The sequence below is a fragment of the Drosophila nasuta genome, chromosome X (assembly GCF_023558535.2).
Source record: "Drosophila nasuta strain 15112-1781.00 chromosome X, ASM2355853v1, whole genome shotgun sequence".
In the NCBI taxonomy this organism is placed as follows: Eukaryota; Metazoa; Arthropoda; class Insecta; order Diptera; family Drosophilidae; genus Drosophila; species Drosophila nasuta.
In genome coordinates this window covers 1,418,651-1,438,907 of record NC_083459.1, presented here as the reverse complement: position 1 = coordinate 1,438,907, position 20,257 = coordinate 1,418,651, and the positions used below count along the sequence as shown (strand labels likewise).

The 20,257-nt window shown below is 34.6% G+C and overlaps 1 protein-coding gene across 2 annotated transcripts in view; it reads left to right on the top strand.

Annotated features, from left to right (window-relative positions):
* LOC132796195 (uncharacterized) overlaps positions 1-8,233 on the top strand; it is a 43,973-nt gene extending 35,740 nt beyond the window's left edge. For both annotated transcript variants that reach the window (XM_060807274.1, XM_060807275.1), the window contains exons 5-10: positions 1,214-1,386; positions 2,950-3,066; positions 3,182-3,493; positions 4,721-5,016; positions 6,682-6,885; positions 6,979-8,233. In XM_060807274.1, the coding sequence (XP_060663257.1) occupies positions 1,214-1,386; positions 2,950-3,066; positions 3,182-3,493; positions 4,721-5,016; positions 6,682-6,885; positions 6,979-7,452 (1,576 nt within the window). In that variant the 3' untranslated portion in view covers positions 7,453-8,233. The remainder of the gene's footprint in view (positions 1-1,213; positions 1,387-2,949; positions 3,067-3,181; positions 3,494-4,720; positions 5,017-6,681; positions 6,886-6,978) is intronic.
* Positions 8,234-20,257: the final 12,024 nt, after the last annotated feature.

Below are 20,257 nucleotides of genomic sequence, written 5' to 3'. Positions count from 1 at the left end.
AAATTTACTTAACACTAACAAGAAATGAAAAAATGTATTTTATCATTGTTAAAAGAGAAGAATGGAAGAGTAAAATAGATAACTAAAATTCAGAATCATATGATAATGATGTGATATGGTGATGCTTAGTTTTATCACTATGATTTTATCATTTTGAGTTTTTGTTTTTATTTTTCATACTTCACTTTCATTTATTAAACCTTTTCTTTCTACACTGATAAAATTTGAATTCATTTCATTTTATTGGCGATGGACAGAAACTGAACTGGAGAAGAGTGTAAAACAAAGAAATCTAAAATTAAAAAATCTCTAATAATGATATAATATGGCGATGTTCAGTTATATCACAATGCTTGTATTATTTTGAGGTTTTGTTTTCGTTTTCTAATAATAATATCATTATCTAATAATGATATAATATGGTGATGTTCAGTTATATCACAATGCTTGTATTATTTTGAGGTTTTGTATTCTAATAATAATATCATTATCTAATAATGATATAATATGGTGATGTTCAGTTATATCACAATGCTTGTATTATTTTGAGGTTTTGTTTTCGTTTTGCTTTCTACAATGACCAAGTCATTTTATTGTCGATAGATAGAAGATTCAGCTGAAGAGGAGTGTTCTCTCTGAAGCAAACATATTTATGTAGTCAAGTGGCCAGTGTTGGTCAATTTTTGGTTGAGGTCATTTAAGCATCGTGCTGGCCCATTGCACAACGCGCAAACACACACACTCACATACACTCACACACACTCACATACACTAACACACACACACACTCACACACACACACACACACATTACGTAAAAGCCAAAAACTAAATATGAACAGTTAGGTTTTATTGTGCATTTGTCGGTTTTATGACTCTCTGTCGACATTTGCGACTTTTTCGGCATTCTCGCCGACTTCGCGCTTCCATCGCTAGGTGGCGGGTCAACGGCACCCTCCCCACATATTCCCCGCACACTCCAGGGCCATTTGGTTATTCAATTATTGTTGCATTTGGCACAGTCCCATTGTGTCCTCAACGCCAGCTGACCAGATTTCCCCAAAAACACACACACACTTACCCACTAAATACACAAATTGTTTGCTTTTATTCTTATTTTATTTTATTGCCCTTCTCGTTGTTGTTTTCTTTCTGTATTTTTTGTTTTTATTTTTATTTTTATTTTTATTTTTTTTGGCTGTGTGGCAATTTAGGAAGCGCATGAGGTGCACCACAAACATTTATCTAACGGCTCTGGCAATTACGGACATTGCGTACCTGACCTTTGTATTAATATTATCATTTCAACACTACGATTATTTCAAATACCAATGCGAGCTCTACTGGAAGCTTTATGGGCTTATGATGTGGCTCTGTGATGCATGTGGTAAGTAAATGCCATGCAAGATTATGGCTAACATCTCGAGTAAATGGCTAACTTAAGCTTGGAAAGATGAGAGAAATGGGGACTTGAGCTAAATGGAAATTTCTTTTATATACATATTTATTATTTTTCTGTTTAAACTTGTATATTTTGAATGTAGTACTAAATCGATGTACCAAATATAGCCTTCAGTATATTTAGAATTTCGTCAGTACATTTAGTTGGTATATTTTGTTAATAATATTGCCATGCTTTATATCATGTGGTATATTTTGGATATAGTACTATATCGATATACCAAATATAGTCTTCAGTATATTTTAGAATTTATTCAGTACAATTAATTATTTTATTTTGAGAATAATACCGCAATAATTTATCCTATGTGAAATATTTTAGATGTAGTACTATATCGATATACCAAATATAGTCTTCAGTATATTTAAGAATATCGTCAGTACATTTACTTGGTACTTGGTATATTTTGATAATAATATGGTCATGTTTTATATCATGTGGTATATTTTGAATGTAGAATTTTTTCAGTACATTGAATTGTTTTATATTGAGAATAATATCACAATATTTTATAATATATGATATATTTTGAATGTAGTACTATATCTATATACCAAATATAGCCTTCAGTATATTTAGAATTTCGTCAGTACATTTAGTTGGTATATTTTGATAATAATATTGCCATGCTTTATATCATGTGGTATATTTTGGATATAGTACTATATCGATATACCAAATATAGCCTTCAGTATATTTTAGAATATCGTCAGTACATTTACTTGGTACTTGGTATATTTTGATAATAATATGGTCATGTTTTATATCATGTGGTATATTTTGAATGTAGAATTTTTTCAGTACATTGAATTGTTTTATATTGAGAATAATATCACAATATTTTATAATATATGATATATTTTGAATGTAGTACTATATCGATATATCAAATATAACATTCTGCATATTTTTAGTATATTTGTAGTATATGAATTGGGTATATTTAAAAATATACAGCATTGCTTTGGCTTTACTCAATATGGGTAGCATGTATCTCACAGTCCATCACATTCGACAGTAGATTTCTTACTTGTTTGTATTCATTAGATTGCCTATGTTTTAGTAAACAGCTAACATCTTTAGTTCAATCAATATACATCCATAAATAAACAAAAATAAATTAAAGAATAAGACGCATAAGCTGAAGGACAGCTAACATTTAGTTAATTAAAGCTAAAAGGTCAAAATATGCTAAGACCTCGATATTAAGTTCTTTGCATTCCTCGGCGAATAGTTTGCAACATAATTAATGAATATTCACGTAATATACTTGAATAGCGTGCAGAGATTAAGCTGGCCAATGCATGTAGATGAATCCTCCAGAGACCTCAGCGTGGTCTTGTCTTTGTCTGCGGAAGGGGGAGGGATGGAGGTAGGGAATGAATGGAGATGGGAAGAGCATTATTAATAGTTGGCTAGCATGCGTTCATGTTCAACGAAGAGATACTGATATTTGCTTGTTTCACACACACTCACACACACATATAGCGTACATCTCAATTTACATAGCCGTGTGCTTCACCATCGAGCGATTTATAGCGATACGCTATCCGCTCAAAAGACAAACATTCTGCACCGAGTCGCTGGCCAAGAAGGTAATAGCAGGTGAGTGTGGTCATCGATACGATGCGATGCGATTCGATGCTGTGTGCCATGTGCCATGTGTTTGGGGCCTGGGATAAGCAAGCAAAACTGAGGTCCCTTTGTATTGTTTTGACAGCCGTTGCTCTCTTCTGCCTGCTGACCACGCTCTTAACGGCATTCGAGCACACATACAAAATCAATTGGCAATTGATGGATGACGCCAACCGGCCCTGCAATCAGACCCTGGCAAATGTGTCGCCCACGCCCAATCCAATCCAGACGACGTCCAGCACGCCGCCTCCGACCACAGCATTGCTGCAGCCGAATGAGCAGCAGCAACCAACAGCAACTACAGCAACCAATCGCAGCGGCAGCGCCAACACACTCCGCTATTTCGAGCACTTTGATTTGGGCAGCGATCCTGGCAGCGGCAGCGGCAGCAACAATGGTAAGTGATAAAGAAAATATGTTACATCAAAGAACTTCATTTACTGCACAGAAAAATAGGTTCTAAGATCAAGAAAAAAATCTTGAATTAAGATTATGTGCTGTCAAAACTCAACCAAGTTGATAAATTCTTAAATAAAGTTCAGATTTAAGATTATATTCTTGTTTCAAGAATGGAACACAGAATCAAAATTATGTGATGTCAGAATTGAACGCAGAAGTTAAATTCTTGAATAACAATCTAATTTCTACAAATATTAGATTCTAGAGATATTAGATTTGAAATTCAAAATTATATTCTTGTTTTAACAATGGAACAGAAAAAAAAGTGCTTAAATCAAGAATAAGCTTTGAATTAAGATTATGCAAAGTAAAAATTGAACCAAATTGGTAAATTCATAAATATAGTTCAAAGTTCTACGTAAATTCTAGATTCCTCATTCCTAAAATTCAAGAATATATTGCTATAAAGTACTAAAATCAAGAAAGAACGTTTGAATCAAGATTATGTGAAGTCAACAGTGAACCTAGAAGTTAGATTCTTAAATCATGATCCAAGTTTTACGAAAGTTCTTAATGCCTCATTCTTGAAATTCAAGATTACATTCTTATTTCAACAATGAATCACAAAAAAAAGTGCTAAGATCAAGAAAAAATTTTAACTCAAGATTATCTGATGTCAAATTTGAACCAATGTGCCAAATTCGTAATTCAGGATCAGAGTGCTACAAAAATTAGATTCTAGAGTGGAACACAAAAAAGTGCTAAAACCAAGAAGGTAAAGTCTTAAATCAACATTCAAGATTACATTCTTGTTTAAATAATGGAACACAAAAAATTGCTAAAAAAATATTAAAATCTTGAATGAAGATTATGTGATTTCAAAGTTGAACCAAAAAGGTGAATTTTTAATTCAGGATCAAAGTTCTACAAATAAGTTTCTACATTCCTCATTCTCGAAATTCTTGCTAAAAAGATTAAAAAAATGTCAAATTAAACCAAGAAACCAAAATCTCAAAATCAAATCTTCTCAAATATAGATTTTTTAAACTCACAACTAATCATTTTTCAATCTGAAATTTCTATTTCAAAAGTAGTTGACTTAAGATTTGTAATCCTCTTTTTAATATATGTAGATATTTTTTCTCTGTGTATGGAAATTAAATGCTGGTTTTTAAATACTTTAGTATGCAACTTCATTGCTGTTTTTTTTTTCGGTCTCGGGCAGAGCACATTCCAAGTAGGCAGCAACGCTTAAGCAGAACAACATCTGACGGCGAAGAGGTGAATGCGCCAGCCACTGAGCCGACTACAGCGACCACGGACAGTTTGTTGCAGTTGTCACGTGCCAGACGCAGATTCAGACGCAGCAAGGACAACGACATCGACATCGCCATCGACATCCACAGCGACAGCGACAGCGATGTCAATTTCAACTACAACTACAACAACATCAACAGCAACAGCAACAGCAACAGCATCGACAGCGCATTCGAATTTAACATTACGCATATGTGTGAAAACGTAAGTGAAAAATTAATCGTGGTAATAATAATTAGTGGAGAGAAAATTTCAAGTGAAATATGAGTTAACGCACAAGAAATAATTGGTGTAAGTACACAACAGAAGATATCTGAGAGATTACAAGAAAATACAGATGCAATCCTACAAATTGCACCAACTTTTATTGTTAATTTTTTTTATGCTCATCATATATGGAACTAACGATTATTGTGATAAATATTCGCAACAATTTTTTGTATATAAATATAATTTCATCATGATGTAATAGTAACAGTGTTTATTATTCCTGGATGCGTTCTGATAATAAGTGTATTAGTTATATGAAAGAGAAAAGTCGGGTTTTTGTTGGCAAACTGGTATATACTTTATATGGTATACTTTGAACGTAATAAAACAAGTAAGAAAGGTACAGCCTGTTACCTGTTACCTATTTTTAATAAATATTGCGGTATTTTCTTCAAAATATACCAAAATACTAAAAAATACTAAAAATATACCAAAAGGTATATTTGTCATATCGATATAGTATCACATTCAAAATATACCATAGACGACACAATATACCAAATTGTCGGCCAAAGCACCTAAGTAAGTAGGCGTTTTTGACAATACAAAAGTATTTCTTTAATAACTTTCACAATTTTTATCTGATCACAATCAAATCAATCAGAAATCATAAATACTATAGTTATTATTGTATACACCAAAATTCGCAGCTGTAGCTTGAAAATTATTCCAATTTATTGATTTGCGGGGGCGGAAGTGGGCGTGGCAAAAATTTGAAACAAACTTGATCTGCGTGCAAACATAACAAATGCTGTCGAAAAAAGATTATAGCTCTATCTCTTATAGTCTCTGAGATCTAGGTGTTCATACGGACAGACGGACATGGCTAGATCGTCTCGGCTGTTGATGCTGATCAAGAATATATATACTTTATAGGGTCGCCTCCTTGCCTCCTGTTACATACATTTCCTGCCGGCACAAAGTTATAATACCCTTCTACCCTATGGGTTGTGGGTATACAAAATATAAATACTTTTATATGAAAAAGAAAACGGTTGTTGCAATCGCATCTTGGTTGTTTTGCTTGACAATCTGGTATATTAAGTACATGGTATATTGTATTTTTTTAACGTAATAGCATATCGATATATGAAACCGCGTTTAGTATATTTTAAAATTTTAGTTTATTAATTTGGTATATTTATAGAATAATACCACACTGTTTTGGTTTTAGTGAAAATGGGTAGCGGGAATTTCAGGATCGAGCACACTCGGTTAAAGAGTTCTTTTTATGTCATATAACTAATGCTTCTTAGAAGAGAAACGTTCGTCTCTTTATATAAACTAGTTATCCCCTAATTCAATAAAAGTTAACTTGACAATTTACAAAAGTGGTATAGTGCTATTTCGCAGCTGCATAGATTTTGATTTTATTTTATTTATTAAAGAGTTCCATCAAATATGAAGGAAACGAAGATGAAAAGAAAATGTATATATAATATAATAATCTTTATTATATATAGATATATATAAGTTTTTAATATTTAACTATACAAATGGAATGTATGTATTATATAATGTCATATTTATTTATATTTAGTATTTGTAAACAAAAAACTGTATTTATATTATATAATTTGACTGTTTATCGTCCTTTAGAGAACTGTATACAACAACATATACTCGGATCTGGGCAACAATGAGCTGTACATTACCATCTGGAGTCTCTACTCGATGGTTGTGTTTGTGCTGCTGCCACTTTTGTTGCTTGCCACCTTCAACTGTTTCCTCATCCTGCTCGTGCATCGCTCAAAGAATGTGCGCGGAGATCTGACCAATGCCAGCAGCATACGTCGCACCAAGGTGAGAAGAGAGAGAGTCAAGGAGAATTCTTTTCGATGATAATTAATCGAAATTCTTGTTTTGTGTTTGTTCTTTTTTCTTTACGTATGTTAGCGGAAATCGAGTTCGGGCCTCAAGGGAAGCGTTTCGCAAGAGAATCGTGTGACAATCACACTGATTGCCGTTGTGCTGCTGTTCATCGTCTGCCAGCTGCCATGGGCAATTTATTTGATACTCACACAGTATGTGAAAATTGAGATGAACATCCAGAGGATTGCTGGGAATATTTTGAATTTTCTGGTTGCCATCAATGCGGCAGCGAATTTTTTCTTATATTGCGTGCTGTCGGACAAGTATCGGAAGACGGTCCGTGAGCTGATCACCGGCTATCGTTATCGTCATCGGCATGCACGCAACAATATCAGTCTCTATGTGCCCCACACAACAACCACACTCAATGGCGATGGACACAGTTCGGCTGCTGCTGCTGCTGCTGGTGGTGGTGGCAACTCAACCACATACAACCACAATGCGAGCAGTCGACGGTGTCGCGGCAAAGCTGCGGCCACAGGGCGTTTGATTGCGTGAGCGGGGATTTGTAATAGATTTGGTATCGACATCGATATCGATATCGATTGTATAGTCAGTGCTGCAGTGAAGTGGCTGTGTGTGGCTTTGTTATTTCATTACTCTCTACATATACATACATAAAAATCTCTCTCTCTTCTTCTGTTAGCTTTTAAGTCAATACTGTATAATAACTACTCGTATATACAATAGATATACAATATATCCATTTATTTTTGTGCCATAATGTGATGATTATAGTCTTTATGCTAGTTATCCTAATCGTAATTGTTGTTTGTCCTAAGTGTCATAAATGTAGTTTAAATCAAATACATATAAAGCATGTGCAAATCGATTGCTTCGATTGGTCTTTACACGCTTGGGACCGCGGCCTTTACCTGTATTATTTGCATTTCAGACATTTTAATCGGCGGTCTCATGCAACGAATGCTTTGGGAAATTCGTTTGAATTTCGACAGTGGCTGTGGCAAAAGCGTTGCGAGTATCGAAACGAATCTATACAAAAAGCCTGCAGACACAACTTAAGCCCAACGGGGTAGCATAATAGGGCCAGTCACGGCACACACACACGCACACACACATACACTCGAACACACATTGCTGGGAACGTAATGGAGTAACAAACATTTGCGGTTTACTGCATTTGCTGTCATGTGTGCGAGTGCACACCACAAAAAAGAAAAAGAAAACAAAGTAAGCAAGCTACAGGCGAGTGTGTTCGACAGTGAGATACCCGCTACCACTAATACTAAAATCGTTAAATACCCAAAAATCTAAAATACTGAAATCGACAATAAATAAAATTTGGAAATAATACTAAAATTATTAAATACCAAAAGTCCAAAATATTATAAATTAATATACCGAAATAGAATAATATAGGAAGATAATACTAAAATAGATAAATACCAACGTTCTAAAATATACTAAATAATACAACAACTGGCTAATAATAATTCCGTAAAATAATACAAAAATCGATAAATACCAAAAGTGTAAATTATACTAAATTAATATACCAAAACATACTAATATATGATATATATAAGTAATAAAATCGTAAAATATAACAAACTAATATACCGAAAAAATACAATGTCACGTGCGACAGTATCTAAAGTAATTTAAAGATATACCAAAACTTTTTTTTAATTTTGAGTAAAGATGAATCTTTTGGAACTTGAATAACACTTTAATTAGAGCTAAGAAAGATTTTGAACTTATTTTTTATGTTTTAAGATAGTTGCAAAAGATAGCGAATTCGTACGCAAACTTAGAAATGAACGATTTTTTATATTTTATCGTAAAACAGAAAAAGTTCCTAAACTCAATCTTAACTTTAAATGTAGAGCTAGTCCAGAGCTATAAAAAAATCTTGACTCATTTTTAAAATTGTTTCAGTTTATGTTTTTTCTTCCTGTAAATAGTATTATGGCACGACAAGTTTGGTCAGAAAATCACGCAAATATCTTTGCTTTTTCGGTATATTAGTTTGGTATATTTTAAGAATAATAACGCGCTATTTTACTACATTTCGTATGTCCACATACTTATTACCTTTTAATTTACTATAGAATAGAAAATATATCAGATTGCTAACCAAAGTCTCCAGGCCAGATTTGGCATATCAAATTATTTCTTAAATAACTTCTACAATGTTTATCTGATTATTATCACATTTGTAGGAATCATAAATCATACTCTGACTTACAAATTACGGTTGCGGAAGTGGACTTTGCAGAAATCTTAAACTATTTTATCTTCATGCAACAATAATAAGTACAGTCGAAACATTATAATTGCAGTTCCTTAAGGTCTAGGTGCTCATACGGATGGACAGATGGCTATATCGTCTCGGCTGTTGACGCTGATCAAGAATATATAAGCTAAATGTGGTCGGAGATGCCTTCGTTTGCTTATTACATACATTTCCCGAAGGTACAAATGTAAAATACCCTTCTAGCTTATGGGTAGCGGGTATGAAAAAGAATTGCTAACATATACAGACATACAATATAGATTTGTACATACATACATACATTCATATCATATACATAGTAACATAGCCAGTAACACACATACACACACACACACACACACAGATAGAGTAACAGCCATAAGTACTTTGTAAATACACTTGCAGTGATGAGCCGAAAAAGAAAGCAACTACAACAATTGCGCGTGTGTGTGCGTGTGTGCATTGAGAGTGTCAGTTGCCAATCTTCACAAGCTTTCCCCGCTCGCCCGCTCTCGCATCCAACACCTCTTTGCCTGGTGTTCATGAAAAATTACAAGTCAGCGTCACAATTGAAATATTTCCGCCTCAACGCACAGAAATGCGCAATCGAAAATAGTTATCTTGCCATTGGAATTTGCCCAGAAATATGCAATGGCAACAGCCGGCAAGTTGGTAACTGGTAACGGGTATCGGGTAACGGGTTACTGGCAAGGGGTAACTGGTTACTGGTAACAGTTAGCTTGCTCGTATGCAGACTGGCTGGTGGTAGTTGGATGAGCACAGTCGGATATGGCAACGACAGCCGAGAGAACTCGCCGCTTCCACTGAGGACAGAGGACACAGGACATTTGCCGGCGTCAACCATGTGTGGCACACACACATATGTGAAATATCTCCCTCCCTCTCTCTCTCTCTCTCTCTCTCTTTCTGTGTATGTGTGTGCTTGTGTGTGTTTGTGTGCCGCAAGCCTCTTTACTCGACCAACCAGCGATTGCAAACGCCCAACTGCAAAAGTGCCAAACTGCCGACTACCGTCTACCGACTGCCAACGACTGCTTTTGGCCTGGTCCGAAAAATTTCCATATTTGATTGTTTTTGGAGCGGCTGTAGCGGGCAACAAAAGGAATTAAAGATCGAAACGCATCGCAGCAGCAGCGGCACCGACAGCGACGTCTGTTTATTGAAAATGGCACATAAAAATCGAGCTGCCCAACCGATTGCTGAATGCAATGTGGCATACTTTTGGGCGCACCATAAAAACCCAACAGCTGGGCATGCTCAACTTGCTTAGACCCTGTACGAGTTTGTGCCGAGAATTAATACCAGTCAGTTGAATTATTAAATATATGTTGGCACTTTGTGAACTTGATTTTGATTTGAATATGATAATTTATTGTTTTCTTGTAATAATTGTTATAATAAGTTTGAGTTGAATATGAAAATATACTGTATTTATGTAATAATTTATAATTAATACTACAACAAATGCCAAATAAAAATAATCTTAAGTTACAATAAAGCAACTTAAAAGAAGTTGACAATTGAGATTCCGAAATTCAATAATGTTAGTTTGATTAGTTAATATATATTCTCATATTGTAAGATTGAGGTTTGGATTGAATATGATAATATAATCTGTTGTTGTAATAATCTAGAATTAGTACTATAAAAAATGCTAAATAATAAAAAACCTGAAATTACAAAAAGGCAATTTAAAAGAAGTTGAAAAGTGAGATTCAGAAATTTAATAAAGTTAGTTTGATTGAGGTTTGGCTTGAATATGATAATACAAAGTTTTGTTGCAATAATTGTTATAATAAGTTTGGCTTGAATATGAAAGTATTAGAATATATTGTTGCAAAATGTAACAAGTAAGAAAACTACAGTCGAGTGCTCATACAAAAGTATTTCTTTAATAACTTCGACAATTTTTATCTGATCACAACCAAAGTTTCAGGAATTTTTGTATATACCAAACTCTAGCTTGAAAATTACGCTTGTTATTCGATTTTTTTGAATTGCGGGGGCGGAAGTGGGCGTGGCAAGAATTTGAAACAAACTTGATATGCTGTCGAACATAACAAATGCTGTCGAAAAAAGATTATAGCTCTATCTCTTCTAGCCTCTGAGATCCAGTGTTTCATATGGACGGACGGACAGACGGACATGGCTAGATTATCTGGGCTGTTGACGGTGATCGGAGATGCCTTCTTCTACCTGTTACATACATTTCCTGCCGGCACAAAGTTATAATACCCTTCTACCCTATGGGTAGCGGGTATAAATATACATATGTATATGATAAAGCCATACTAAATATTTGTTCTGTGAGAGCACACATTAGTCAAGTTATTAGAGTTAATTGGAGTTAAAGTTTTTTTTTTAAATATAAGAGTTAATAAGTAATATTAAACATATTAAGAACAATTTATTTGTTATTAAATTTATTTACTTTGGAAGTTTTCAACAGTTTCATAATTTGATTATTGAACTAGTCTGCATTAAGAAAGTTAAAGAGTTCGCTTTCATAAAAATCATATAAACTGTTAATTTGTTTATTTCTTCATAGAAATTTGTTGTTTATTTATTTTATATTATAGCTAAAACTCAAAACGTAAAAACTCATTTTTTTGTATTTAATGTATCTATTTTCTTTAGAAGTTCTTCGAAGTTTGTCATTAAAATGTTAGAAACTGTTTAATATTATTGAAATTAATTTAGTTTAGAAGTTTGCAGCGATTCGCATTGATTGCCATTCTAAAAAATCTATAGATTGACCAATTTTTTGTGGCATACACTCATTCACTTTCAGACAATGCAAAAATATGCAGTGCTATAATGTACACACAACAAATGCAAAACAATAGCTGCAAGTACCGAAAAAAATGAGAAAATACCAAAAAAAGGGAAAAGGGAATTTTAAGTACGCTTGAAAAAGCGAAATGCGGATAATGCTGTACTGTAATAATACCAACAACAGAAACAACAGACGATGACAACAACAACAACAACGACTACAACAACTGGGAAAAGTATCAACAACGAAATGTTCATGTAGCTGTCAAAAAGTTGTTGCAACAATAACTTTTTCATATGCAAAGCCGTCGCTGATATGTGTCTAATGGAAAGAGAGAGAGAGAGAGAGAGAGAAAGAGAGAAAGCGAATTGCGAACCAGCAATGAGAGAAGAAAGAACGAAAATGAAAGAGACAGAAACGAGAATCATTTATCGGTTTGTTAAAGGCACAAATCCTACAGAAAGTGATATTATAATTAATGCAATAACAACGAAGAAACCATTTAATTAACATTTGTTTCATTTAATGAAAAGTATTGCTTTAATTTGTCCAGTTTTGTGTTACAAACTAATTACAGCATTTTGGCAACATTTAAATGAATGCAAAGTTTACGGCATTTATTTAAAAATGCAATGGATTATTTCATTGCTGTCTAAGCCCTAATTAAAATTGCTTTCGACCACCACATTTGAAGCCGCTGTGACAACGTTATTAGCGATAATGTTGTGCTCCATCCGAAATACATAATTAAGTCACATTTACATTCACATTCACCATTCACATCACAACTACTCGTATTTACTTTGTTGTATTTGTCGCCAGATCATCGATTTATCGCATATAAATATTTAATTATTTTATAAGGTTTTATGTGCTCTATGTTCTCTCTTTCACTATTTTATGGCAAATAAATTGTGAAATCTATTTTATTCACTGATTCGCATTGAAAAGTTGCAATAGTTTATTGGAGTTTTATGCATATAAAAATGTGACTAACATTGCCACTGCCACTGCGTGTATTCTCTGGCCCAATTTATTTATTTATTTAAAGCGATTTGGCGATTTATTTTTATGCAGCAGGTTGAAATGTTTTGACCAGCAAAGTCATAAAATGTGCATGGCAAATTTTACAATTGAGCCTCGTAAAATTTTACGTAAATTGCCAAAGCGTCAAATACGTTTTGCAAAAGTCAAAGCAAAGAGCAATAACAACATCAACCACCAACCACCAACAACAACAACTACAAAAAAAGGGAGCAACGTGAAGACTTTGGGCTGTTAAGTGGCGAAGGGGAATGATTTGGGTTGGTAGTAGAGGAGGGGTGGGGTGGGGAGGGAAGGGGAGGAAGGGAGGCTGGTAAAACATTTTGCGGTTGAAGGCAGTTAGCCAAATAAATGTACAACTAGATAAACAAGCCGTTGAAACGATTTCCAGTTGTAGTTGTGCACACTCCCACACTCCCACACTCCCACACACACGGACACACACGAACATACATACATACGTAGGCAGTCAGTCAGTGTTGGCAAATAATATGTGGCCCAGCCTGAAAGTAGGCAACAAAAATCGTATGTGGCCCAGCCTGAAAGTAGGCAACAAAAACGACGCTCACTGCTTAGACCCCTTTTATCATGCGTTGCTTTTGCGTGTTTGCTTTTCATTTTATAGTATTAGCCAGTTTGTGGTTACGTGTGTGTTAGTGTGTGTCTATGTGTGTGCTTCATCGGTGTGTTTTCGAACATTTTCTTTGCTTACACTTGTGCATTTCAATTGAATGAGACCATTTTGTTTCATTAGTTGTGCATTGCGGGCCCAGCCCATAAATAAGTTACAAATTTGTTTGTTTTACTTAAGCACACATACACACACACACACACACACGCAAACTAGGTATTTGTGCATGTATTGTCCAGTTTTGACTGCCATAAAATATTTTTAATTAACAATATGTTTCTAAACATGCCCTCAAACCATTTTTAATCTTCCACACATAGACCCTCTCACACACACAAAGAGAGACACACGCATGTGCACTTATTGTGCGTATATTTTTAAGTGTGCTACTAGTTGTTTTCTTATGTTTGTGCCGAAAATTTGCTTAATTAAAAATAACAAGCAACAACAGCAACAACATCAACAGCAATCCAGCCCAAAAGCAGCATCAACATGAAGGAAGGAAGGAAGAAGAGCACAACCGCAGAGCTACAAGCAAAACTTTGTTTAATGGTTAGTTAAGCGTTTAATTTGCACAGAGCCTTCAGCTTCTTTTTGGCGGCGAATGGTCTATATGCATACCTATTGGCAGCGGAGCAGAGGCGAAGGCGGGAGTTGGGGAGTTGTAGGGGATGCGACCTTTCCCATCCCTCGACACTAGTCTCTGTGTCGACGACTTTTTAAAAGCTTCCATAAGTCTCATGTGAGGGGTGGGAGAATTACTGCTGTTGTTGTTGTTGTTGTAGTCGGTTTTCTGTTTTGTGAACTGATCCCTTTGCCTTTTTGACAGCGGCTCAAATTTTCTTTTAATGTATTCTTATTTATTTACTTTTGCTTTTTTGTACTTGTATTCGTATTCGTATTCGTTTTCATTTCCATTTTGGTTGTTGCTATTGTTGTAGCTGCTTTGAGCTGGGAGCTTTGCTATTGACTAATTGGCATGCTTCGTCGATTGATCCGTGTGCTTGCTCATGTACTTCTAACTAATGCAATTTCGAAAATATATCCTCAGTGATGAAACAAAACTTGAGCAGCATATGCTTCAATATTTTATTGCCTCTTACCACGATCTAAATATTTGTTAAATTGACAATTACGATACAGTTTACTTGACAGATCATCTAAAAGGAAAATGTTTAAATTTGTTAACACATAATATGTACACATATGTATGTATGTAAGTATGAAAGCTACAGTCAAATTCGCTCCATACTATAATATACCGATATTTGCTATATATCAAAATATACAATATACTAAAAATACTAAATTATGCCGATATTTGGTATACTTATATTAATACATTCAAAATATACCGGATTGCCAACTAAAGCAACTGTCATATAATATATGATTAAAATATTCCAAAATTTGGTATATAAATATACTACCACACACAAAATATACCAAATAGTTTGAAATAGTTGGTATATAAAAATACTATATTCGTAAATATATAAATACACTAATACATTCAAAATATACTAGATTACCATAAAATACTAAAAATATCCGTAATTAGTATATACTTGTATGTACATATATTATATTAAAAATATACAGAGTAGTAGCAGATTAACAAAGATTACTTAAAATACATTTCAAAAGATTGTAACAATTTATAGTTGAATATTATTAATATAAGAAACTAACTTCGACTTGGAAGTATTCAAAAGACTTTGCAATGATTGACAGATCTGTTTATATCAAATGGAGTTTGTCAAAAGTCATGTTAACTGTCAAATTACGATTAGTTGTCGCTTGTTGATCAGAGTCGTAAATCGATTGTGTCTACTCAAAAAAAAAAAAGAAAAAGAAAAGTTCTGAAAGCCTCAAAGTCAATGACGTTGATGACGATGACAATGACTATGTATATGATAATGATAATGACAATGCTGATGATGATGATGATAGTAATGATGGTGGAGATTGTTTGTGTGTGTGCAAACAAAATTGGCATGGGGAAAAAGTTTGTGTTTTTCTGTTTGCTATGCGTTGGATGCTGGAGCTTGTGGCACTTATTGTTGTTGTTGTTGTAGTTGTTGTTGCTGGTTGAATGCAAGCAAAAAGCCAAATTGAAATGGTGTTTGGGGCAAAAGCATAAGCGGCTTAAAGTTGCCCCGCACTAAAATAATTTCTGTGTTAATTTTGTTTAAAATGCTGAAAGCTGCTGCTGCTGGAAAAACTTTCGCCAGCAGCAATGACAGCCAACCGAATCAGAATCTGAATCAGAATCAGAATCAGAATCTAAATCCAAATCAGAGTCAGAGTCAGAGTTAGAGTAATGCCAATTAGAGGCGAATGTTTTACTGTCTAAGAGGGAGCGATGTACGATGATGAGTTTGGTGGCGACCGCAAAACATTTGCCGATTAGCCACGCTGATTATGCAATTCTCTTTAATCTTTTCGAGCCAGAAAATATACAGATTCCCGACTGTCAAAAATACAGACAGCCAGACAGAGGCAGCAAGAGAGTGAGAGAGCGAGAAAGCAGGGAGAGAAATTATAAAATAAAAAGCAAATGATTGACAGCCTTCGGGCGATGAGTGAATATTCAACAGAAAATTATGCACTTTAAATAAGTTTTTGCGTTTAGTCATTATTCAATTAAAATTCACAAGGACAAAAAGTACGCAAGCGAGGAGTGCGGCCCACAGGGCAACAGCAAAACGGGCTGGCTGGATGGCTGGCCACTGTCTGTCCCGCTGTCCCGCTGTTCTGCTGTCCCGTTGCCCTTCTGGCTGTATCCTTATACTTTACACAATTTCCAGCTTTTTGCTTCATAATATAATTTCTTGCTATAGGAGCCGCAGGTCCCAAAAATGTTATTGGCTGACAAAAGAGCTTCACAATGTGCTGATGTTCATGTCGATGAGGCAGGCTGCTAAAGATGCCACGGGGTATGGCGGCAGGGGGGTGGGGTATGGTAACACTAACTGTCTCCGGTTGACAGCTAACAACGTTAGCAACAAGCAACAGCGGCAAGTTTTTCGGCCAAAACTGAAGTTTCACCAGCCATGTCAAGTTTAGCTTGCCAAAAGCGGATCTTATGCCCCGCCTCTGTATAAATTGCAAAAGATTTACCATTACCGCCCTCCCCAACAAAACAAAAATAAAAAAAACCCAAAACGCAACCAAGTCCGAGTCGTCGACCCCATTCTGGGCATGCTTGAGTTGTTTGTGTTGTGGCTCTGCGTGTACAAAACTTTCATAGGCCAGGCAGCCAGGCAGCCAGTCAGCGAGTCAGCCCGTCAGCCAGCCGGCAGTGGCACAAATTTAACTTTTTAATTAAAGCAACGCAATTGTTTTTGGACAATGTTTGCCGCCCAGACATGTACCAGACAAAAGATGCCACACAATGCACTACTACTACAATAAAAAGGCGGCCAAAAACACACACACACACACAGACGCGACTCGCGAGTCTGAGGGTCTTCGAGTCTGAGAGTCGTTGTTGGCTGCCAGCTGCCGCAGTTGCAAGTGCAACAGGCAAACTTGACACACAAACAAAGAAAAAAAAACCAACGAGCGAGCGAGTGAAACAAAAAGGGCAGAAGGAGAATTACGTTCAAAAGGCGACGACGAAAGCGACACACAACAAAAAACACCGCCAACAACAGCTTAAAAGTGGCGACATTTTAGCGCTCTTCTTGTGTGTGTGTGTGTGTGCTGGCAGCCATCTTTTGGGATGGCTGAACGATAACGAAACCCAACGAGAAGTTATGTTTCTTCATGTAGACAGTAACAACGCAAAAAAAAAGGGAAAACAAAAGCTAAAATGAGATTTCAGATGCATGGAGATGAAATCTTTCAGTTGCTTGCAGCTCAACAACAATTGTAGTTACTCCTTACACCGATTTCGAGTAATATAATATAAAAGAAAAAACTATAAGTTGATTAACTAATTACTAAAATATGCAGTGATGATTGTTAAATTTATGACAATGCATTGTTGAATGCCATTAATGAATATCAAATATAGATCGATAATATTTGCATGTGTTTCCTTCTTCTTCTTGCAATCTACAAACTGGCTGTTTGTTTGAAAATATAAAATAACATAAAATAAAACATTATTAAATCATTGTTTTCATGCAACACAAATAATATTTAAGACTCATGTTCAACAGCGAGCATACTTATTTATCATTTTTGACTTCAAGATGTTGTAAAATTCGTAAAAATTAATCGCTGATAATATTATCAATTTCAACACTAAAAAAAATGTTAAGTTATGATTTGGGTCTTAGTCTTTTTAGTCTAAAAAGTGCATAAAGAATATAAAAATCTTAAGATTAGGAAACCCATCTTGATGGTACGTACATATGATGTAAGACCCAAGTGCTTATCAATAAGAAGCAAAAAAACTTATAGTTTTCAGATCAAAAAATATTATATTTTTCTTTTTTTTAAACTATTTATTTATCAATTATGTATATAATTATATTCAGTGGTATGCCACTAACTTTAACTTATGAAATACTTATCATCGATTAGCGCAGCATTTTGAACTCTTCGATTGACACACATGTCTGAATGTTGTGAGCAATTGGAAGAGGTTTATTTAATAATGATGTATTAGACGCTCTTTGAAAAATACTACAATTTTTTATATCACAAAAGCGTTTGACGGTTGCAATTTGTACACAGTTCGTGTTTTTTTATGACCTGAATTGGTGTTTTTGACAGAAACCACGCTTTAACCACATCGGGAAGCAGCAGAAAATGCATTGAAAACGACAATAGAAAATGTACTGGAAAAATCACAGAGAAGGGAACGCAAAAAATGCCAGAAAATGCATCGAAAAAAGAACCCGCAAAAGGTAGTAGAAAAAGTAAATTTTTATACCGGTTACCCATGTTGTAGAAGGGTATCATAGATGTGTGCTAATTTTAAATGAAGTAGAATATCGATATACCAAGTATGGGCTTTAGTATGTTTTAGTATACATGTGGAATATTTTTGGTATATTTTTAGAATAGGGGATTATTACTTATTTCCATTTTTTTTTTTAGAATATACAGGGTATCATCTTCATATCTTCAGTATATTTCAGTATTTTTGGTATATTTTTAAAATATTCTTTATTACTCATTTTTAATAAAAACATTTTTAAATATACCAAAAATATACCACAAAATACAAATATATACCAAAGCCTATACTTAGAATATTGAGTATCTCACAGTCGTAGATTTTTAACTTGTTCTTTTTTTTATACTTTATTAGGGATCTCCCAGTTAGTCATATAAATATTTTGGGTAGCGGGTATATTATTGTCATTTCATTTCATTGATGCAAAAATATTAATTATTTTTTATGAATAAATGACAAACAAAATGACAAATTTATTTCTACCACATTCGTGGTTTCCAACAATTTCTTTTTTCAACTTTTCCTAGCATTACGCTGTACTAAAGATTTAACTTCGTTCGTTGAATTTTTTAATAACACATGTTGATTTTAAACCTCGAATGGAAAACGCAGTAAACTGTGCTAGTATTGTTGGCAGGCATATAACTTTTCAACCATTATCTCAGACAATGCGTAATGAAATTGCGGACGTATAAAAATAATTAAATATTTTTCTGCAAATTGTGAATAACTTGAAAGAAATACAATAACCAAAATAAAGGTAATAAAAAATTAAAATATTTAAAGTGGAAACCGAAATGGATTCAAGCGATTTAAGTGATTTGAATGATTCGAGTGATTCCAGCAAATCGAGTAATTCATCGAATGAGAGTATAGTTTCGATTATATGGAGTGCACCTAAAATAAAAGTAGCTGAATCAAGCGATTTAATTGATGAAATAACTTCTGAAGGATCTGAAACGACTGACGACTGCGATATTGAAGAGCTTAGTAAAGAAGCTCTAGAAATGAAAATAACTGCTTCATCAGTAACAATTGCGACAGCGAAACCGAATAGATGAAAACCCAATTAAAGTATCTGCAATAATTGATGATATAAACGTAAGCACAAACCGTGAAGAAGTTCGACAAATTCCAGCAACAAAAGATATTGCAGAATCGGGAAAACAGCTAAAAATTTGTGCAGTAATCTCGATAAATGTTCCCCATATGTGGGAAGCAGGTCGTGGAATTTGTGAGGCTCTCGGTTTGGAAGTGGTAAATGAAATAGTGACGGAAAAGAAAGAAACCGTTCAATGTGATGCGGCCAAACTAGAAGCTGTAAAGTAAAAGACATTGAACTGGTCAGAACACTGGAGAAACGCGAAAGTTCGAATACATTTTATGACGCTGATGCAAGCAATTCATCTGAGAATAATTTCCCAAATGCATCTGATGCATTAGAAGTTCAGAAAGAAGATGAAACAAATAGTATGCATTCAGAAACTGATACATTGACCATGACAGACGAGGCTACGGCAATCGATACATCAACAGATACGGCATCAAATATATATTTGTCTGAAGATGACATGAGTCTCTCACTCGAAATGACGATTACGACAATTGATGAAAAAAATATTGGGGATAAATAAATCGGGAAGTTGGCCACGTTATTTCAATGAAACGAACTATAAACCC